This window comes from Lagenorhynchus albirostris, chromosome 3 (genome assembly GCF_949774975.1).
Source record: "Lagenorhynchus albirostris chromosome 3, mLagAlb1.1, whole genome shotgun sequence".
NCBI lineage: Eukaryota > Metazoa > Chordata > Mammalia > Artiodactyla > Delphinidae > Lagenorhynchus > Lagenorhynchus albirostris.
The window spans coordinates 112,959,491-112,983,030 of record NC_083097.1 but is presented as its reverse complement, the minus strand read 5'-3'; the positions used below and the strand labels follow the sequence as shown (position 1 = coordinate 112,983,030).

Sequence of the window (23,540 nt, the reverse complement as noted above, 5' to 3'; positions counted from 1 at the left end):
CTTACTAATTCCACTGGAGTTGTCTCAGGGAAGCCCGGGTGAGTCATGTGACGATGAAGCCTGGCTCATCTGTTATCCACGCTTCGTCTTCTGTTAACTCATCTTTCAGAGACAGATTCGTTAGGATTCTCAGGCTGCTAGGGAGCTGTGGGTGTCACTGTGCCAGAAATGAGCCCCCAGGACATTTCTGAGGAGTGACACCATGCACGTTCTTCTCTGCCCTGCTCTCTCCATCCTCCTGATTTCCTCTTCCCCCTTCTCTCCCAGCCTTCCTCCCAGCCTTTTCCTTTCTAACCTTTCAGCCCTATTTAAAAGGGTTAAACAGGCTGGTGGTCTCAGGACTGATCTTGACTAACCCACGGTTTTCTCTTTGAAAACCAGTCATCTTCTGCAGCAAACTTGAGATTTGACTGACACACAACCTTTCAAAGGCAACAGGATGTAACTAAACAGTATTAGAATGAGGGGACTAGGCTTGTCATCCATCAGTAACTAGCAGGGTGGCCTTGAAAGTCCACTTCTCTCTCTGGGTCTCAGCTTCCTGATCTTTTGTAAAATAAGGTGAAGTTAAAGCAGATGACCTCTAAGGTTACTTCCAATTTCACACTCAGAATTCCAGCCAATGGGATTATTTCTAGGGGGTAGAGAAGCCCTTTTTCAAAGTAGGATAGTGTCTGCCAGCTTCTCGTAGCTAAACCTAGGGAGAGCCGCAAGCCTTGGGCCCGCAGGACCGGGAACACGCATGCGTGGAATCTCAGGCTTTCTCTGATAAATGCCAGGGCTCTATGGCTGGGGTTGAGGAAGTGGGATTTGGTCAAGCCCCCCAAAGCTTAGCTTCTTTCTAAAAGTGCCTGGTGACCTTCCCTGGAGTTGGAGAAGCACAGTTGGAGGGGGGATCTTCTCCTCAAAGCCTTCATCATCTCTGGGATCCCCCATGCACATGGTGCTGACACTCCATGCCTTGCAGCCCCCAGCCAAAGACTTTTCTGGCCAAAGACCCTTCTTCTAGGGTGTCAGCCTCTGAGTTCCATCCTACAAAGCCACAAGAGAGCTCGATAGCTCAGGGGGCCTCACCAGGATTTCCTTGAGGACAACAGAAGGTCAGCCCCCCAAGTGTGAACTTGCTGGTTCCTGTGGCCACGTGTGTGTGGAGGCGGGGAGAGATGGGGAGAATGACAGGAGAAACGGAGGCTGCCGGGCAGGGGAGCAGGGACAGACGTAAGCAGGGACGTCTCCGCGTGCAGAAGGAAATGCAGAATGGAATCAAAGCTGAAAGGGCTCTGGGGGCAAAGGGGTTTCTTAGGATCACAGCTGGGGAGGGGCAGATCTAGGACTCTCCCCACATTTCAGCAGGTCCAGACCCTTTTCCGTTGCTCTTGACAGTGCACATGTTTGGGGGAAAGTGGACTGATTTGGAAAGTCTGACATCAAAAGGACACAGGTGGTCTCTCCGATGTGATCAGAGCTAACCCTTGTCAGCACTCACTGCCCCTTCTCTCCAGGTGGGCTTTCTGTACCCGTGTCCCACAGGGGCTGGACTGGGGGACACACCACCCCCTGCAGGGGCTCAGCCCCCTAGCCGAAGGCTTTTTCCTGGTTAGCTTCTCCTAACCCTCTCGCCCTGCTGGCCTCTCCCTCCTCTTTCCTTGTGCCACCCATATTCTGGCATCCCCGGCACTCTCTAGGTGCATGGGGTGAGCCACGCCTCTCACCCTCAGCCTGGTAGCCTTATGGGTTGAAACGCTTCCACAGCTGGCTGTTACCCTGCTCAACTATCCCAACAACACCAGGTCTTTTCAGAACCAGCCTGCCTGGCCCTGGAGAAGCAGAGGGCAGCTGTAAATTGCAGACCAAGAAGACAGCCCACTGAGGTGATCCTGACCAAACCCTTCAGGACTCACACGCCCTTTTCTCAGCCCCGTGTGCCACCTTCCTTGGGCTCTGGCCCTGGGGAGAACACACATGCTGTGGGGAGACGGGCCCCTGGGGCAATCACAGAGTCATGGTTCTGACGGAGAGGTTCATCTCTCCAGGATGAACGCAGGAAAGGATGGACACAGGGAGGCCCCCATCTGTGCCTTCCTGGTTCCCTGGCTTCCCTGCACAAAGAGAACCAATCTGCTGGTCTCTGGATCGGATCTTATCAGCAAAAGCTGCTCTGATTAAAGGCTCCTGGCTTCTCCTTGGCCTGACACAGTCCAATAAGCAAAAACCTCAGAAAAAGTATATCCTCTAAGGTAATGAGACACTAATTTTCTTATTCCAACTTCCCAGGTCAGAAGAGCAATTTGAGGAAGAAAGTCAGAGAAGGTGCCTGACTTAGAAGGGCGTTTGAAAGAGGCAGGGGTGGGGTGCAAAAGGTAGTGTCAATCCAAGGCCTAAAGAATTGAAATAGAGTCTCAAAGCTCTCCTCCATTCCCCTCCAAAGTTTTACTCACGACTGGATAGAGAGAGAAGCATTGGTTTTTCTCTTCCCAAAATGATTTTTCAAGGAGGTAATATAATAAGTTAAAACAATCACTCTCTCCCAAGCATGCTTCACAATTTTGGCCGCTGTGACGGCTGTAAACACCTAGGGATTAACCTGACTCCGAAGTAGTGCGGTAAGGAACGGAGCCTGAGAGCCAGCTTCCTGTGACCAAAGGTAAACCATCCAGCGTGTCATGATTTCCAAGGGAATCACTGAACAAACACAGGCTGACGTGGTCTAGACAGGCGCCTGCCTGGATGGGTTCATTTTCCGCACTCAGCTGAGCTCTCTTAAGCCTCCCAGGAGAAAATGAAAATTTTGAGCCCCCTGGTAAAAAAAAAAGGGCTTGTTTTAACCTACTGGCTACCACTAAAGACTCCACCACTATCCCATTCACCAGGGTCCAGCTTGGCGAGCGATGAGACGGAACCTTGGGAAAACACACTTACATTTTTTGGTGACGTCTGTTTGCACGTGGTTTGTGAGGGTATTTGGGTGGGGAGGGCTCCTGGATGCTGGCTGTGTCTCCTCAGTTCCCATGCTCTCCATCTGACTAGGGAGGGAGTCCCCTTGCAACAGGGCTTCTCAATGACCACCAGGCTGCGGGTGAGCAACCAGGAAAAGGTTGGTGGCTCTGGGCCAAAGGGCCTCTGTTGATCCCGAGGAGGCCTTCTCCCTGGGGCTTAGAGTCACAGGTGTTAGGGCTGAAGAGAGAGATCTGGGGCAGTGGACCCAGGCGCTCCAGGGCTGCTCACTTGGGCTCCCCCCATGTCACCAAAACTAGCTGCTGGGCTTGGTTCTCCCCCGGGGGCGGCATGTAGAATGACTGGACCTCTCCCACTTACCAGCGGATGACTGAGCAGGTTGCTAAGGCTTTCTGAGCCTCAGTCTTCCCCTCTGTAAATGGGCGAATGATCACACTGACCTTAAGGGATGATTGTGAGAACTGAACGAGCTAACCTGTGAAAAGCACTTACCAGCTACTTGATATTAGTTACTAAGCACTCAGTTGTGGAGCTTCTTCCTAAAAAATTCCAGGTATAAACTTCAAATTGAAGTTAGGTTAATAACTTCATTGAGAGCCGTGCCCTGCAGGAGACCACTGATCAAATCCCATGTAATAAATTCCCCATAACACAGCTATGAAAGTTAACAGATAGGGTCCATTGTGGTTAGAACAAATCACAAATTTAGGGTCTTAAAACCACAAAATTTATCTTACAATTCTGGATGTTAGAGTCAGAATTTGGCCTTACGAGGCTAAAACCAAAGGCTGTATTCCTTCCAGAGGTCCTAGGGGAGAACCTACTCCTTGTCTTCTCCAGTTCTAGAGGCTGCCTGCATTTCTCGGCTTGCGGTCACATCACTCCAACTTCAGTTTTCATTGTCATATCTCCTTCTCTGACTCTAACCCTCCTGCTTTCCTCTTACAAGGACCCTTATGATTATATTAGACTCATCAGATAATTCAGGATGATCATCTCCCCCCCACCCCCTCCAAGATCCTTAACTTAACCATACCCACAAAGTCTCTTTTCCTTTGTAAGGTAACATATTCACAGGTTCGGGGGTGAGGATGTAGACAGCTTTAGGGGGTCATTATTCTGCCTACCATAGGGTCTTACCCCAAATGGTACATGGGTTCATGTAAATACTCAACGGAACAAGATTCCCTGTCAGCTAAGCTGACTCCTAGGAGTCTACAGAATGGGAGAGAACCTTCAGGAAGCACTGCACAACAGAGGTGTTTGGCATATGTCAAACCTGAGTTATTTCAGAGCAGGTTAGCCACGCGGTCCCAGGGGGCTGCACAGGGAATATGAAACAGGGAAGGAGGTGCTGGTGTGGGTCTGAGGATAGCTTGTCACCCCTAGATGGCTTCTCACCATCCTCTTCTTTTTCCTCTTGGGGCCGAGGCTGTGGGATACAGGAGAGGGAGGAAAGGAAGGCTCTTCCTCAGCTTCACTGCAGATGTCCCTGGGTGCCCTGCCCGAATGAGATCTACAGGTAACAGCTCTGCCAAATGATGGAAAATCTCGACCATACACCAGCTGGCTTTGGTAGAAGTGAAATGTCTAAACTTGAAGGCAGTGCTGAAGAAGTATTAATATTTCAGCCCTTGGGCAAAGCAATGCTTGCTACTAGAGAAGGGGGAATGTCCTGCCAGCTCATCTTGGCTACTGTGCCTGTGAATTGCATCGCTTGTGAAACAACGTTAAGCCTTTTGGAATGGGCAGCTGCCCCCCCTACCTGCTAGCTCCTGCGCGGGCCCTCCCTGTGCCACACTGAGGATGCCTGAGCTCCTGCTATGATTCATTACATCCCCATGATGTCAGCTCTGACTTGGCTGTTAAATGGACCTCCCTCTTGCCGGGGCTTCTACAAAGAAGGCCTGTCAGAGGCAGCCAGGCTTCCCGAGCACAATTTCCTGCACCACTGCTTCAGCTGCTGTATGTAAAAATGTTATGGTTACTGATCATCACCGAGGACTGAAATGACCCTCTTTGCTTGATTAGCTGTTGGATCACACTGGTGCTCTTTAGGATCTGAAGTTAAATGAATTTCTAAGTAATAAAATTCACTCAAGTCACTAAATAGGGGCCCACTGGTAACTACCTCCTATAATAAAATCCATGCATCAGGCTCGACAAACAGCACCAAGACTCTTTTCGGTAATACAGAAAAGCTATCGTCTAAAGATGATGGATGCGGTGGCCTGATGGGAGTGCTGAGTGCTGAATGTGGCCATTCCCCTCCCTCCCTCTGTGGAGGTGGAGTCGGGGCCTCACTGCAGCAGACATTTGGCTCCAGGCTCCTGGGTCTCTGCATGACCTCACCCGGCAAAGCCTTCATCCCTTGGTCCTGTACTTAGTGCCAATTATCTGCTTTCAAGTTCAAATTCTCCTGTGGGTCCTGGGCCCCCTGGTGACCTTTGCTGCCGTGCATCCCAGTGCACACCTCTGCTCCAGCCTCTTCCCTGGAGTCACGCTAGGAAGATCCCCACTGCCCAGGCTGACCACATGCTGAGAATGCCCTCTTTGCTCCAACCACAACCATGCTTGCGGTTTCCCAGTCTGGTCATCTCCCAACTAAATGCACCAAGGGACCCATTGTCACCAGGATGACATCAACTCCAGCCAGCACAACCCTCTCCTCTCCTGACCAGCTATGGCACTGAATTCCCGGTGCCCAGATGGCAGCCCCTTCATGGGTCTTAATCCCGGGCACAAGCAAACTACAAGGCTGCCCCTTCTCAGCTCTCTCGGGGACAGTGGAGATGAATCCAACCACTTCCCCTTTCCCTCCCTGAGTTCTCTGGATTTCTCCCCGGTCAGCTTCACCTTCCTGACGCTGCACGCAATGTTCCAGGAAGGGACCTTCTTATCCTGGATCGTGAAGTGTTTTTTTTAATCAACTCATGATTTTCTGTCCCCATTTCCTCTTTTTTTATTATTATTATTATTATTTTTTTGCGGTACACGGGCCTCTCACTGCCGTGGCCTCTCCCGTTGCGGAGCACAGGCTCCAGATGCGCAGGCTCAGCGGCCATGGCTCACGGGCCCAGCCGCTCCGCGGCATGTGGGATCCCCCCAGACCGGGGCACGAACCCGTGTCCCCTGCATTGGCAGGCGGACTCTCAACCACTGCGCCACCAGGGAAGCCCCCCATTTCCTCTTTTTTAAGCTGCAACAGAACATCGCAGAGCTGTAAGTGCAGGTCATCCCCTCTGGCTTCGTAAGACCAGCTCAATGGCTGGGACTGGGCCCTGGGCTCTGCTTGGCCCTGCTCTACACCTCCATTTCCCCACCCACACCTACCTGTCTATTCCTTCCCCCAGTGCCCTGTGCTCACTGGTGCTGCACCATCACATCTTAATGACCCCTTATCAAGAACATTTGGCCAACATGCAGCTGTGCCGCCTGCTCCCGTCCTGGCACATCAGTGGAGAAGGGTGCAGGTACCGAGAGCCAATAAGTCAAGGCGACTCATCACCCACAACAGCGTCAACCTGGGAACTGCTGGGGAATATTCCCAAGCTACTGTTAACTAGTCAGACAAATGCTTCAACACGGGCCACCCTGAAATATCATGGCCAATGCCACCCTGTTGCCAGCTTGACATCCTAAGTGGGTCCCATTTTTAGGGAAACCAGAAAGAACAAAAAGGTGGCATCTTGAAACCCAGGGCTCTGAGATGCTTGATACCAGGGCTTTGGTCATCTTCCAAGAAGCAATTATGTGAGGCCTGGCTCTGTGTTTAATTAAGTAATTAATTGCTTATTTTAGTAGATAATATACACACATGGGAAAAGTCAAAGAGTACTGAAGGTATTCCTTTTTTTTTTTTAACTTGGGTTCCAGGTAAGGATGTGTGGTATATTATTTGCATAATCTCTTTTTGTCCACAGCAGCAAGAATTCTAGCTGGGGGTTTGTTTGCTCCCTAAACCTGGGAGGTGGGTCCTCTTAGCTCACTCAACTCTTGCCTTTGTGGCTGGGCTTGGTCAAGTGGGGAACCAATTGTCATGGCCCTGCCCTTGACAGGCTCCCAGGGAGCTACTGGTCTCTCCCCACCTCTGCCCTGATCTACAATTTCCCTGATCCATACTAGAGTTGATAACTGTGTTAGGACACAGTCAGGGTCACAAGTTGGGGTATTTATTTCCAGGTACATCTCAAGGAAAGAGCGTTTTCCCTTCCTTCAGTTAGAGGAGACATCTGCTCAAAAGCAAGTCACAAGCAATATTTAAAAATTCCTAACATGGGGAAGGCTTCAAGATCATGGCTTAGCATCTCTTAATCCTCTCATTACACAGATGAGAAGAAGGTCCGTTCCTCACAAGCGGCTCAGGGAGTTATGCACGGCACATCTTCCTGTCTGTAGGAGAGAGCCAGCTTTGAGATCTTTTGATGGTTGGTGCGAAAATAGATTAGCTTTCCCCAGAATTCTGTTAGAACACGCAGACCGCAGGGCAGTTGGGGTGAATGCCGTCTCCCTCTGTGCTGTGTTGACAGAGGCACCAGCAAGGCCTCCTGTAACCACAGGTGTCCACACCCCCCGTGTCTCACTTCCATTTGAGGAAGGCTGAGATTTGCAAATAACAGCAGATGGCATTTACTGAGCACTTACTATGCGCCAGGTACCTAATTTAGCCTCTTCTGTGCATTATTTCATTCAATCCTCATAACAATCACATAAGGTAGTCCTACTGTTATTCCCACTTTACAGATGAGGCAATTGAGGATTCCAAAGGTGAAGCCACCTGCCTAGGTAAGTGGCAGAGCCAGCCCTTGAATCAGGGAGTCTGAGCCTGTGTTTTAATATGCTATGCTGTCTTATTATGCACCTATTTCTAGGCGCTCTAAGTCTTTTGGATTGCAGAGCAGGAAGCGGGTATAAGTTCCCCAATGGGCTTTCTTTCCCAGAGTCAGAGGCTGATGGCTTCTCCACTGAATATTTGTGTTTGTATCACTTAGTGAGGATTAGGAAGCACACACACACACACACACACACACACACACACACGCACACCATGTTTCATGTTTCTTGCAATCCCAAGTCAGCCCTGAAAAATGTATCCAAGTATTGTCAGGAGCCTTAAAAATGAAAAACAAAATTGGCCAGCCTACAAAAAACACCACTCCCAAGCACACAGTCCCCTGACATGTCTGCACACGCATCTTCATGGCTCCAGAAGGCTAGCCCACGCCCAGGGGCGACTGCAGCCCGTGCACATCGAGGGCAGCCTCCCCAGTGGCTGGCGGTCTCGGGTAGTTCCAGATACTCACGTGGATTTGCCGCAGATCTTTCTCTGGTACCACTGCTTGCAGTTGGTGAAGTACTTCTTGTTGGTGCCAATGACCTTCTGCACAGCGCACACATTGGGGCTGAAAACAAAAGCTGCCGTGTTAGCAAGATGGTCAGCATGTCCACCCACCTCCACATCCTTCCCACCACGTGGGCCCTCCTGGGTCACCAGAATGTTCTAGATATGGAGAAGATACAGTCATTTCGGTCTTGGTTCCAGGGGCTGACTTGGGGGTACATTCTGGCCCTCATGACCTAGATTTCCAGCATCCCCCTGAAAATATCCCCCCCCCACCGATTTAAAAATTGTCAAAGTATATCTCATACGGTGATGTAATTTCATTTAAGCATTCTTCTTTGACACAGACATTTGGTAAGTGTAACTACAAACATCTTAAAAATTTTAGACTCCGTGTTATAGATGGAGAATATCAGCTAAGTAAAAGTGGTGTGCTTGCTAAGAACAGCAGCTTAGAGAGGTCCCCCAGCCTTCCTCTGCACCTCTCCTCCACACGGAGCCCAAACTTTCACAGGCTTTAACCTGGCCTCCCTGTGGGCATTGCTGGTCCCGTGGTCATGAGGTCCGGGCCCCAGCACCTCCCAGGCAGCTCCACACACAGACATCCTCTGCGTCCCTAGGCAGTTGCCTGGCTCCCAAACACGGCCTATCTGAAGCGTCCACCCTGGAAACTAGGGGGCATGGCCAGCTGCTGTCAGGACCTTGGAAGGAGATGCTCACTCACTGAACTCAGTCGTTTATTACTTAGGCCCCGGCTTGCATCCCACTCCCCGCAGAAAGCCCTCTTCCAGTGCCCCAGGTGACACACTTCTGTCCACCTCTGACCAGTGATACAGCCCTTGTTTGACGCTGGCTACCAAACAGAACCCAAAACTGATCAGGGTGTGTATGTCTTCTCTTCAATTACCCTCCAAAGAACCCCGAGGGAAGGTGTGCTGCCTTGTTCTTTCTTTCATGTTCTAGATGCGGCTGAGCACCAGATCAGGTGCAGCGGGGCCTGGAATGACCTGCTCCCAGGAGCACCCAGCTCAGAAGCATCCTGAGCGACCCTGCGCAAACACCCAGGTTCTGCTGAGAAGTCTGCTTTCCCAGAGACGTGGGCTTTTGTCTTTGCGTATTTTACCCGGTGTACCAAGTTCTGACCCAAACCATGCTCAGGCCATGTGGTGGCAGGACAGTTACTGGGAGCCCCTGGGGAAGGAGGCAGCTGTGGCTGTGTGGTGACAAGTGGAGGCAGTCTTCCTGAGCCGGAGGCAGGCAGTTCACCTGGCTGAATCACAAGCCAGAGAAAAGCAAAGCGGAGAGACTGCGGGCTTTCACAAAACCTCTATGCCCAGAGAACCTCAGGTGTCAGTTCTAAATATCATTTCCTCTGATACCTTACAAATATAATCAATTGGCCTCATTTGAGATGCATGGTGTTTTTCGGGAAGACAGTGATACCGCAGTGAGGGCAGCACCTGCCGTCCCCATCACATGGCTACAGGAACTTGGTCAATTCTCAAATACTCAGAGTCAGGTTATTGGGTGGGAGGGCACACTGACCCTTTACCTCTCTGCCCTGTCTCTTCTACCACCTGGATGTCACCTCTTGTCCAGTTCATGGTTCAGCAGGCAAAGGTGAGTGGGCCAAGGAAGCCCAGTAAACATTAGTGAGTTACTGTTAAGAACCTGAGGGTGAGAGAAGCTGAGGCTAGAGAGGAAACCGCAGGCCAGCAGGGAGAACAGCCCTTATCCCCTTGCTCCTGGCTGGGTCTGACCAAATGCCCACAGCCTCCAGAGGATTTTTACAGAAGCCAACTTGCTTCTCAGTTTGCTGCTCGGCCTTCATAGGTTACAGCAGTCCCAGATAACCCTGAGAGAGCCCCCGCTGGCCACACTCCAGCCATAGGTGCTGTTTATTGCTGGACAATTTCATAAGTTCTTCTATCTGACCAAGCAGGAAACAATTACTGTTGATGAATTCCCTGCAACTTTCCGTAGGCGTTTGGCAAAATCTTCAGTGTCTCTTGTGGATGTGGCTCCAACATTCCTCTGCGGAGCGAGTTTCCACTGCCGCTGCCCTTTGAGACAGGAGCGGAGGCTGGGGGTCTCTGTGACGCACTCCCTCTCACATCGGGGTGGGAGGGGTGGGCTGTGTACACAGGAAATTTATGCTGAAGTTTAATCAAAATGAGCACCCCATTTCTGGGCCTTCTACCTCAAGCACAACAGCTCTGCTGTTCAACTTGGATTTGAAAATCAACTGCTTCAGAAAATTCAGTCCAGTTTTGGTTGTTGATATTTGGAAGTGTGACTACATTTTTACTTCTCTTTCAGTACTGTTTTTTTTCCTTCCCTATAGCAACACAGATAACAGCCGGGAGTCAAGAGACCACATCGTAGTCCCTAGTTTCCCAACATATTTCTGTGTTTGGACTAAGTCACTCCACCTCACCAAGCCACAGTTTCTCCATCTGTAAAATGGGAACGCACACTACAGAGCTCACTGTGTTGTGGTAATAGATGAAAGCAAAAGTGGTGACGGTGATAAAGGGTGAGCAGGGCCTGCTTATTATTTCTTCCTTCACGCCATGTGAAGCACACATACATTTCCGTTAAAGAAGAGCTTACCCTTCCCTTCCCACCAGATCTCACTTTAAAAGATGGCGGGAGTTTGAACACGGTTATCCATTTTGCACAGGGTGCCACCCACAAGGGCAAAGTCAGGCAGCCCTGTGAGGTTTTCAGGGACAGTTAGATCAGAGTAAACGCAACTGTGTCTGCAGCTGTTTGTCACAGTTCACCTGCCTGCGTGTCCAGACTTTACTGGGGGAGGGTGCACACCAGGGACTGCTTAGACCATCCCGTCCATCACAGATCACTATAGGCCTTTCCAACTGCACTGCAAGCAGCTGATGGAGAGGATTAGCCTGCAGGGGTGGGGGGAGGGCGGGGAGGGAGGAAATTGATCTAATGTCTGAACTTTAAAATAAAGAGCATTTGCATTTAAAAAAGAAAAAGAAAACCTATTTTCCAGCTGGTCTGTGGCTTTTCTGGGCTTTGACAGGAAGGAGGCCTGCCGCAGAGGTGGCTTCTGCTGGAACCCTGTCAACACCATTGGGGAAGCTTCACCGCGAGCGCACAGAGCCACCATTCCGGGTAACAGTGCTGCAGGGCACGCTATTGGGGCTTCTTCTTGACTTAGTGCCTAAGAAGATACAGCAGGAACAGAAACCTCCCAGGAGGACTGCAGCGCCCAAACAGGACATGCTCCATTGGTAAGAAAGGCAGAGGGACAATGGTGAGCTGGGCAGAGACAATGACAATGCCAGGTGCTCACATTCTGACTTTATGCCTCGTCTCCCCCTCGTCTTTCTGCCCTGTCCCCTCACCCTTCTGTACCCGGCCTAAGTCAAAGGGGCATCTTTCACTTCCCGAAAGCCCCCGGGACATCCCCTGTGCTCTCCTCTCTCTTGCAGGGTGCTGAGGCTGCAGCATGGCCTGGATGGCTTTCACTCTGCAGAGGGGTCAGACTCACTCTCATCAGTCCCCTCCCCACAGCCCTGGGCACCTGAACGGCCAAGTAAGGCCACAAGGCCACACACAGGCAGAGGGTACAAGGATGACTGCTCCCAAGGAGGGGGCGCTTTGAAGGGCGGGGAGCCAAGGCTTTGTAAAGCCCTATGGAGACAACGCTGATCACTTCCAACGGTGAGTTTTGATCTGAGTACAGATCTGCCCAGTCACTTGGTGGTCTGGGAACCACCTGGGAGCAAATGCCAGACCCAATGGCATTCGGGCTGTGACATGACTGTCCACATACAGTTCTACCTAGTTGTGAAAAAGGAGGCGGTGCACCCAGGTGGGCTGTAAGCTGCAGCACAGCCTGGCTATGTGTGAAGCGGGAGGGCCTAGTTTGGGATGTAGAAACACTGCCCACCCCTGCCTGCGTCTGGGCCAGGGTCTTTACCAGGTCAGACCTTTTGCCTGGGTTTGCCCCCTAAAACCAACACATCTTCAGTGTCTCAAAGGAATATCTGCAATGATAACGTCCCAAATTTACAAACCCAGCCAGTGTTTTAAGAGCGATTCCAATCCCAGCTCCAGTACGTACTGAAGGTCCGTGGGGAAGTGGTGTGTCCCCTCCAGACTGTTTCCCCATCGGTACAATGTGTGCGAGGCTCAGCGCACTCTCCTGCTCTTCATCTGCCCGGGGAGCAGATGCCGCGCTGCCCTTGCTGCGCCTGGAGAGCACTGTCTGGTGCCAGGTCGCGGGTATAGGCCTGGACAGGGGAACAGGAGCCTGGGGGCCTCGGTTGCTACCAGCTTGTGTGGCCCCAGCGACACAGCTGAAGGTGCTGGACAAGGACCTGGCTGGACTGGAATCTGTGCCCTGCTGGGTGGGCTCCCTCTCTGTCCCGGCCACCTTCCCACGGTGATTCGGGGCAGAGAGCTGCCAAGCGCTCTCCGCTGGGAGAAGCTCAAAGCCCGGGGTCCCTCTCACGCTCTTGGCCTGAGTTGGGGTGACGGGTCAGCTCTCCCATCCGCTTCCTCTACACAGTGCCTCCTGCTGACTTTCCTCCATCGTCCCCGCCTCCCTCCCTCCACCTCCTGCAGGGCTGGTCCCTCCGAGCGTCCCACACAGCCTGCTTTAGGCTCGGGCTTTGTCTCCGGCGCCCCCAGCCCTCTCCGACGGCCCCGACGCCCAGTCCCTCCGCCCCCCATGGGGGCGCCCTCTTACCCGTGCTGCCGACCCCGGAGGCGGCTGTGTTGCAGCACCAGCTGGTAGGGAGATTTGGCGGGGCTCGCTGGCGTGGCGGCGGGGCCCAGGGCCAGTGCCAGGGCGAGGGGCAGTAGCTGCCCGAGGAGCGCCATGGAGCGAGAGGCGGCGCGGAGCCGGCGGTCGAGCGGTGCGGGAGTGCGAGTGCCGTCGCCGCCGGCAGGTTAAGTAAGCGGAGCGCAGGGAGCCGCCCGAGGGGCGGGGAGCGGGCGGAGGGCGGGCTGCGGACGCCCCGCGCCCCGCCCACTCCCCCTCCGCGGCCCAAGATCGTTCACAACTAGCCTCTCTCTCCCGTGCTCCCCAGCATCCACCAACGGGCCTACGGGGCCTCACTCCTTCACTCCCTCCTCGAGGTTTGCAGGGTCCTGAGTCCGAGCATGCCTCAGCGGTCTCAGGCCATGCTGATTCCCACAATATTCTACCCATCACACTTGCCTCTGCATTCCACGCGCACCTCTCTCCTCCCCCAGCTTGCTAACTTTAAGATGGATAGGGAGTAAATCTTTTGATTGACAGAAGACTATATATATATATATATATATATATATGTGTGTGTGTGTGTGTGTATATTATATATATGTGTGTGTATATATATATATGTGTATATATGTATACATATGGCAGGTTTTGTTAGACTCCAAGCTACTCTTGGAAACCGTGGAGAAGGGTGGGGTCCGCCACCTTGGTACACGCTCATTGTCTTTTTGTTTTTTTTTTTACATATTTATTAGAGTATAATTGCTTTACAATGGTGTGTTAGTTTCTGCTTTATAACAAAGTGAATCAGTTATACATATGTTCCCATATCTCTTCCCTCTTGCGTCTACCTCCCTCCCACCCTCCCTATCCCACCCCTCCAGGCGGTCACAAAGCACGGAGCTGATCTCCCTGTGCTATGCGGCTGCTTCCCACTAGCTATCTACCTTATATTTGGTAGTGTATATATGTCCATGCCTCTCTCTCGCTTTGTCACAGCTTACCCTTCCTCCTCCCCATATCCTCAAGTCCATTCTCTAGTAGGTCTGCGTCTTTATTCCTGTTTTACCCCTTGGTTCTTCATGACATTTTTTTTCTTAAATTCCATATATATGTGTTAGCATACGGTATTTGCCTTTCTCTTTCTGACTTACTTCACTCTGTATGACAGACTCTAGGTCTATCCACCTCATTACAAATAGCTCAATTTCCTTTCTTTTTATGGCTGAGTAATATTCCATTGTATATATGTGCCACATCTTCTTTATCCATTCATCCGATGATGGACACTTAGGTTGTATCCATCTCCGGGCTATTGTAAATAGAGCTGCAATGAACATTTTGGTACATGACACTTTTTGAATTATGGTTTTCTCAGGGTATATGCCCAGTAGTGGGATTGCTGGGTCATATGGTAGTTCTATTTGTAGTTTTTTAAGGAACCTCCATACTGTTCTCCATAGTGGCTGTACCAATTCACATTCCCACCAGCAGTGCAAGAGTGTTCCCTTTTCTCCACACCCTCTCCAGCATTTATTGTTTCTAGATTTTTTGATGATGGCCATTCTGACTGGTGTGAGATGATATCTCATTGTAGTTTTGATTTGCATTTCTCTAATGATTAATGATGTTGAGCATTCTTTCATGTGTTTGTTGGCAGGCTGTATATCTTCTTTGGAGAAATGTCTCTGTTCATAAACATCTGTATAGCACTAAGTGTGAGAAAGATGCTGGAAAAAGATAGCAAAGACAAGATTTTTGCCCTGGAGGAGCTCAGAGCAAGTAAACAAACAGTCACCTGGCAGGGAGATAAGTATTCACTCAAGCATCTATTAATCGCCCACCAATTACCTGGCGCTGCTAGCCTGGGGAGACAAAGATGGATGCGTGAGTGAGATCCAGGCTCTTTCTGAAAAAGTTCACAGGCCGGAGACCCGTGGGCCAGAAAACAAGCTGCTATGGGGAGGGGCAGCTGGGGCCTTGCTAGCCTCGAGGAAGCACCGGCCTGACAGGAGGTGGCACCTGCTCTAGGCTGGAAGGGTGAGAAGGAGTTAGCCAGGCAAAGTGAGGGCGTTCTGGGCCCTCAAAGTGTCTGGCTGGCTGAAGCACGGGGAGGCAGAGTCAAGGAGAGAGAGAAGGGAAGGCATGTCACAGGACCCAGACCCAAGCTAAGAGTCCTGCAGATGATGGAGAAGCAGGCCAGGGGCAGGAGCAGGCTAGGAGAGGATAACATAAAATAAGCAAGACTGGAGGCAGGAAGGTCAGGTGACCAGGAGGGGACCAAGAGCTTGCTCCGTGGAAGTGGAGGTGGGCGTGAAGAAGGGTGGCACACCAGGGGGTGTCTAGGAGGTAACAGACTCAGCAGAACATGGAGGCTGTACCCAGAGAGTGGCGGGGGGGTGGGGAGGAGCCAGGGATATCTAAGGTGCTATTGGCAGGGGCATGGAGGGAGGTGCAGATTTGCCGCAAGAGGGTCAGTGGTTTTGGACATACTGACTTGAAGTGTTTGCGACTCATCCAGCTGTCTTGTGGGCAGTTGTATGTAAAGATCTGGGGCTCCATCGAGGATCCTGGGTTGGAGATCCAAACATGGGAGTCCGCCTTAGCTGTAGGCAGCTGAAGGCATGGGAGCCGATGGATTCTCTGGCTGGGCGTGTGGAGCAAGAGGTGGGTGACGACAGATGATGGAGAGGAGGCATGGCAGAGAGCAGCCAGCAAGGAGGTGAAGCCGTGCTGACAGAGAGCAGGAGGCAATGGGCAGCCCCAGAAGGAGGGGGCTGTGAGCAGCGAGTACCGCTGCACACAGATCTGAAGCTATCTGCTTTGTGGGAAACAGACAGGCGCTGGGGACTTGGCTATGGGAGCAGGAGGGCGAAGCCAGATGATGGTGGTTTGATGAAGTGATGGCGCCATAGAGAGTGTGGACGACTCTTCCAAGAAGATTATCTGAGAAAGGAAGGGGAGAGTCAGTGTGGAAGACAGGGGACACAGTCTACAGAGGCCTGGACATGCTAGGACATTGCTGGAAAGGAGGGAGGGAGGAGGGGATCATCAGAGTGAGGGGAAGGGAAGCAAGAAGAGGCTGGAGCAGAGCAGTCTGGGGCTGGAGGAGGGGCAGAGCACAGAGGGAGTAAAAGCCATTGAGGGCCTGAGCTGGGAGTGTGGCGGAGGGAGAGGAGAGGGCGGTTCAGGTTTCAGGGAGATTTCAGTGGTAGCATGGACTAGACTGGGAAACCTGAGGGCATGGAGGGGAGCGGGGTGGGGAGTCAGGGACAACCTCAAGGTCTCTAGCTGGGATGATCAGATGCAGGACGGGCACGATGGGCACGCTGCGCTGGTGAAGGTGCACATTGGGTTGCCCGTGGGGAGGGAGGCATGACTCCAGGTGCGTTCGTATCATGCCTGACAAGACACCCACGTTTCCGGGTGGAGATGTGCAGGAGGGAGCTGCCTTTGAAGGTCTGAAGTTCAGGGGAGGTGTGAGCACTGAAGATGCAGATTGGAGTCATCACACTAGCAGGTGGTGGCTGAAGCCCTGGACTTGGGCAGTCTCCCTCTGGCGCGTGTGTTGGAGAACAGGAGGAGGAGATGGCAGGCCCTGGGGAGCACCCATCTGGAGGGACTGAGGGGAAACAGAGCAGGAACCCTGACAGAACCGAGGCCCAGGGAGACCCTGAGAGGCCACAGGAGAGGAGGACTTCAGAGAGCCACCATCACTGCCAGGTGGGGCAGAGGATCCAAGCTGAACCCTATCACTGTGCGGTTCCTAGTCTTTGGTCAGGAGACCAAAGACCACAAGACTACGGAATGTCTTCTGGAACATTCTAAGCCCAGCTTGTACCTTCCTCATTGAAGACTAGGGGATGTTCTGGGGTGGTTTTGACCTTGGGGAGAGCCAGGTCCTTCCCTGAGCCCCTTGCTCATTCCTCTCCTCCCATCTCCCCTTGAGGGAGGGTTGGGACAGTCCCTCCCCTGGCTAGCTGTGGGGCGCTGCTTCCCGGGCTGGGACTTCTGCCCCTTTGGGGGAGATGATCCCTCTGCCTATCTCTGTTCAGATGGGGCTCATTCTGCTGGCTGGTGAGGACTGTCAAACGCATACTTCAGTCTGGAATGAGTGGACTTTCCTGGAAACAACTTTCTGAGGGAGGAGGACGCCTCTCCCGTGGCTTTAAGTTCAGCATTCAGGCGCCTGGGATTTAGCTCCACTTTATCTATGAGTCCTTTTTCCTCACTGTAGGGTTTATCATTTTCTTTTTTTTCTGGAGCCTCAAGAAGCAAAGCCAGGGGATAGGAAGAACTGTTTTGATGATTTCCACATCAAAAATCTTATCTGCTGGCTTTGTTCTCAGACAGTGCTCGTGCAAAGAAAGAGGTGTCTTTGGCAATGACTACTCAGTGAGTCAAGGTGGACGGCTGCTAAGATCATGAGCTGGAAATCTGGGCTGAGGTCTAAGAACACAGCAGCCTCCATGGATCGTCTAGTCTAAGCTGCTGTAAAATAACTCCTTTATAAAATCGAGGTGGTCCCGACCAGAAGGGTAGGGTAAGGAATGAAAGGAAGTTTCTGGGAAGGATACATGCTGAGAAGTGAGGAAGTAGCCTTTAGCAACTTTGCTTCATGGTTTACGTTTAAAGCTTGGGTGCCCAAGCCAGGATCCATCAGGTAGATTGCCAGCCTTGCCGGAGTGATGGCATTGGTAAAACAAAGCTGCTGAGTGCAGGCTCTGGAGGCAGGGGACCTGGGTTCAAATCCCAGTCCTACTACTTACAAACTGTGTGGTCTTGGGCAAGTTGTTCAACCCCTCGGAGCCTCAGTTGCTACTTTGCCCATAGAGTTGATAACAAAACCTACCTCAGAGGACTCTAGGGTAGATTACATGATATAATTAATGTAAAGTGGCCAACAGATACGAGTCACTTACCTCTCCCAGTAATTGCACTATGTAATAGAGATCACTGAGAAGATATGATAGGTTAGCACGTACAGAAGTGTAATCATCTGAAAATAATCATTTAATTGATTGAAAACAAAACATTTCTCTGTTTCAACAGGACTGCTTGGCATAGGACACTGGGAAGTGCTCACAGAGATTCAAGCTTGGGCTTGATGTCTCCCCTGGGGAGGGAGCTTGGCTGCATCACCGTTTTAGGGAAGATGCCCCGTGTGTGTAAGAGCCTGGGAGCTGTGCCTTCCCCAGCCCAGCTCTCCCTCCAGCAAGATTTATAGGCTCCGGGACAAGTCAGGTAATCTCGTTGAAAAACTTCCCTGATCTGTAAAACTAACATTCGATGACTTGAGTTTTTCCATGAGCTCAGGAAAGAGATTACAGTAATACTTCATTTACTGTTTAGATGTAAAAAAAATTCCAACCCTGTGTCCCACCACTCGCCTCCCTCCAAAACCAGAAAATGCAGAGCCCTGTGAATGTAAACACGTTCTTCCACCACAGATTGCTGCTTTGTGGGAGGGGTGCTTTTCCACAGGAAAAGATGTTGCTGGGGAAAGGAACAGGGGTCCTCCATCCCAGATGTCCTGCCACCAACTGCGGCTGGCCCCGCTCACTTTCATTTGGGAAAGATTTCCCTTTTCTTTCCATGTTAGACCAACTAAAGAGAAAGAGAGGCTTGTTTGGAACAATAATTACTAGACTTTTTCAGACACTTTATAAAAGTGACTAGTTTCTCATTTTGTGGCTTTTACGAGATCACCAAGAACAGTTTAGTTTTTGAAAACAACCCTGTTGTGCTTGACAACAGGGCTTCAACATCAAGATGAGTGAGTAGTTCCAACAAGCTCTCCGCAAAGGAAACACAGAAAGAAACTGGTTCTGTCGGCAGGAGACCTGGCATTTGCCGCTTGACCAACTTCATGCCTCCCTTCTGCCATCCTCCCTGGGTGGTGTTCTGGGTGATGTTAGGAATCAGTGAAGACAGATGACACGGTCAAAATAATTCCCAGAGGACACTTGGGCTTTCTAACCTGCCACCATGTAGTGAATGAGAGAGCTCTTACAATTCAGTTCCCCACTACTCGCCAGGGAGAGAGAAGGGTGGGTTTTGGCAAGAGATATCCAATTTTTAAGAGTACTTGAATCAAATTTGGGAGAAATTTTCCATTCCTTGTACAATACACAGCACTTAGAATGGTACTTTACACACTGCAATTATTCCATCCACCCAACAAACAAAGGCAAGTAACATCCCCACTTACTAAAATTAAGGGGTGATTATGGTGCAATTTAGGGGATTCAGATTTGGTTTTTCAAGGATTTTCCATAACCTTGCCACTCAAAATGTGAGGTGCAAACAGCAGCGTCAACAGCAGCCTGGAACGTATTAGTAATGCAGGATCTTAGATACTGCCCTCTGCCCCCACCCCCACCCCGCACTGAATCAGACTCTGCATTTTAAATAAGATTACCAGGTCATCTGTGTGTACCTCAAAGTTTGAGAAGCACAGGCCTACAGGTTTCTGTTAAATAGCTAAAGCTCAGATGAGTTTAAAATAGGATTCAATTTACGTAAAACTTTTCAAGAAACATAGCCATTGACCAAAAAAAATAAAAACCACCTGAAAATTTGTACCAAGGACCACATTGGAAATCTTTGCTCTCATGGAAGCCCAGCTCACACTGTGAATGACAGTCAAGATGCCTGGGTGACTGGCAAGTGGCTTTTTCTCTAGGTCCAGCTGTTGGGTATTTGGTGGCTTCCACTCGCTGAACTGGGAAAGGAAATTGTGTTCAGTCCAGGTCATCTTCAATTCGTCTCCCCTTTCAAAGCCTGCAAAGGGGGCGTGGGTGGTCTACAGGTTTGTAACAGCAAGAACTTAAAATAAACCTGTAGTTTCAGGCTCTACAACTGATGGAGACAGAACAGCTGTCACAGCCCTAAAATGGCATTAGGTACCCAGTGTTTACCTTCCTAAATGACTTGTATTTTCACAACTTCTCTGAACACTGGCTTTCTTACTCAGGGCTTGCCAAATGCTACTTGTTGGCTAGAACCCAACTTTATTTCCAGGGAAACTGATTTTTCACAAGAGAGTTGCATTGATTTGGCTCAGATAAAATATCTTACAAGAGAAGAATCCAGAGGCACTTCTGAGGTTGCTTCAATTGCCTGACCTCAAATACTCTTATGGAGTGATGCCCACTGTAGGGAACTTACCAGACGATTGTTGGCCTGAGAAGCAAAGCTTACTCATGCCTTTCCTCTGCTCCCGTCAAGTTTTCCTGCATGGAGGGCAAACGCCTCAGAGAAACAACGCCTTCCCAAGTCCACTAATCCTCACACCGCCTCTGTCCAGCTCCTCTCCATTTCTGTATTCACTGCCCAAGGCTGGAAAGCCTGCTTCCAGTTTTGCCTCTCCCCCCACCCCTCACCCCCCCCACATGCGATCGGTCACCAAGACCCTACAAGTGTTCTTTCTAAATTGCTCCTAGATGTCTGTTTCCCCATCGACCACTCAAATACCCCAGATCCCCAAGGCCTCACCTCTCACCACCTGCAGCCCACACCCCTCCTCTGATCCACAGCCATCCATCTATCCCACCACTGCTGGTCTCATCTTCCCCAAACACCACTTTCACCAAAGCACTGCTTTCCTAGGACGCTACCAATGGCTTTTATTGTTTATGAGAGAAAATCCAGACTTCTCTGCCTATTTTCTTCTTCTTTTTTTTTTTAAATGAACATCTTTTTTAGCCACTGATTTAAAAAGAAATACATGCACATTGAACAAAGCTTGGAACACACTGAAAAGGCTACATTAGAGCATAAAAGTTATCCACCCTACACCAAATCTGGTTCCTACACCAAAACACTTCCAAGGTGTTGCCCTCCCTCTGTTGCGCCTGGCTTCTAAGTCCTATGTAGAATTCCTCTTCGTCATCCATCTCGCCTGCTCTCCCATGTGTCCCAGGGTCAGCTCTGGCTCCTGCAGGGCACCTGCTTCCTCTACCCTCCCCACACATGGTTCACACAGCCCACTTCCGCTTCTTCTGTGCAGAGCCCTGGGCTACCTCTTTGCTTCCACTTCCCTGTATAATACTCTCCCTTTAAACCCGGCTTTGTTACTGAGAAGCTGTGTGTCCTCAGGCAAATTCCTTAACCTTTCTGGGCTACTGTTCTTTCAGCTGGTCTCCCTTCCATGACCTTCCCACTTCATGGAGATTCTCCTTTGCCATGTCCACCAGCTCTAGCCTTTAGCCCTTGGGTCTGCCATCACAGTTGGCCCACGTATTTATACCTGTGCTTCTTTTATAACCTCATCATAACTCAGCAAGGAACCCAGTTAACATTTACAGATTCATTAATGGACTGTGTTTTGAAAGGTCTAGCCTAAATCCCTGCTGGTGCAATTCAGTGGATTCTAGACAGAGACCGGCACTGCTTTAGGTGGGTGCTCCACCCTACACCCTGGGCTAGACTGACTTGTGCGGCCTTCCAGTGGATTCTAGACAGAGACCGGCACTGCTTTAGGTGGGTGCTCCACCCTACACCCTGGGCTAGACTGACTTGTGCGGCCTTCCAGTGGATTCTAGACAGAGACCGGCACTGCTTTAGGTGGGTGCTCCACCCTACACCCTGGGCTAGACTGACTTGTGCGGCCTTCCGGGTCAGGCAGAGACTCTGATGGGCCTTAAGGAACATTGGTCCTGGCTCGTCTCCCCACCTTCCCTAGCCGGGTGTTCAGTTCCCTAGCAGGAAGGCGTCAGCGTCTCTGGGGCCGGTGTTCCCCGATTCACGGAAGGTTCCCCCATGTTAGTTGAAAAGAAAGGCTCCACTTCCTCAGCTGCAGAGCTGTGCCAGCATCAGAGAGCAGAAAGGGGAAGCTGCCGGCTCTGTAGCAGCCATTCTGAGAGCCACATTCAAAGTGCTCAAGACAGCTTCCCTGGTGGCGCAGTGGTTAAGAAGCCGCCTGCCGATGCAGGGGACACGGGTTCGATCCCTGGTCCGGGAAGATCCCACATGCCGCGGAACAACTAAGCCCGTGTGCCACAACTACTGAGCCTGCGCTCTAGAGCCCGTGAACCACAACTACTGAGCCCGCGTGCCACAACTACTGAAGCCTGCACACCTAGAGCCTGTGCTCTGCAGCAAGAGAAGCCACCTCAATGAGAAGCCCGCACACCACAACGAAGAGTAGCCCCTGCTCTCTGCAACTAGAGAAAGCCCGCGCGCAGCAACGAAGACCCAACGCAGCCAAATATAAATACATTTATTAAAAGAAAAAAAAAGTGCCCAAGAAATTGCTTCTAACCTGACACCACCCTGCCTCCACCAAAAAGCTCTGGACATTCGAATCCAGGGTGTAGAAGGCAATCTGTGTAGGCTGGGGAGCTTGTGAGATGAGAGCCACAAAATTTAGCCTGTTGGTTTTAACACTGTGGAACAAACTCATTCTCCTTTACCCTGGAACGAAAGGGCAAAATTAAACCCATGCGCGTGCCCCGTGATACCCACCCCAACTTCTCTGCACCCTCCGCTCCCCCTCACCCAGCAGGCAGGCCCAAGGGCACACCTGTCAGCGTCAGCTAGTGCAACACCCCTTCCCCAGCCTCTTCCTGCATCTTCCTCCTCATTCTTTCCTTCAGAGGCGTCCTGATGTTTTACTGGACGTGAATGGGGTAAATGCTGCAATAAGAGGAGGCACTTAAAGGGACTTGGATGGCTGCTTCTAAGGACAGCCAAAGCAGGGAGGTCTCTGCCTCTGAGGTTCCCCCAGGTGCGGCTGTGTCTAGGAAAGGCTGTGAGCCTGAGAGGGATGCAGGGAAGCAATCAGGGAGGAGAGCGGATGTGTGTCTGCACGCGCACACACACAGTCAGAGCCTAGTATAGCTTACCAACAACAGGTGCTATTCTAAGTACTTTGCGTGCATTAAGTCATTCCATCCTTAAAGTCATCCTGTGGGTTGGGTATTGTTATTTTTCCTGTTTTACGGATGAGGAAGGAAAGGCCAGGAGAGGTGAAGCAACTTGCCAGAGTAGTGAGGAAGCCAGAAAGCAGAAAAGTCAGGGTTTGAGTGGAAACAGCCCAGCTCCCAGCGCCTGCCCTACCTGTATCACTGCTCTACGCCCCTCTCCAGGTAGTGTAGCTGCACATTTTTGGAGAGCCCTGGAACTTTCTCTCCCTCGCACAGCAAGGGAGAGCAAAGCCCTGCAAGTCCCCAGGAGCCACTCTGGAGAATGAGGCAGCCTTGGTGAGGAAAGCAGCCGGCACAGTCACTGCCCCCCTACCCTAGACAGGCAGGGGAACTGAGCTGTTGGAACCGCAATTTATTTTCACCAGGAAATCAGTATTCCTTGAACGGATCAGCTAGACTTATTTAGCAATCCTTAACAACCTTGCCATGGCCACTTCCAGCCTGCAAATAGAGTGCTCTGTATCTACTGCTCAGTGAATCCGTGGGGGCCAGTACCTCCCAGGCACAAGGGTCGGGGGCCGGACGATGAGCCCAGGGCCACTGATGCTCCGGCAGCCCCGACTTTCGGCTCCTCCAA

General features: G+C 51.2%; 1 protein-coding gene across 1 annotated transcript in view; it reads right to left on the bottom strand.

The window, feature by feature from the left end:
* TGFBI (transforming growth factor beta induced) overlaps positions 1-13,212 on the bottom strand; it is a 32,515-nt gene extending 19,303 nt beyond the window's left edge. Inside the window, exons 1-2 of the mRNA XM_060143657.1 lie at positions 13,020-13,212; positions 8,259-8,357 (exon numbers count right to left, since the gene is read on the bottom strand). Of these exons, the coding sequence (XP_059999640.1) occupies positions 8,259-8,357; positions 13,020-13,153 (233 nt within the window). The 5' untranslated portion in view covers positions 13,154-13,212. The remainder of the gene's footprint in view (positions 1-8,258; positions 8,358-13,019) is intronic.
* Positions 13,213-23,540: the final 10,328 nt, after the last annotated feature.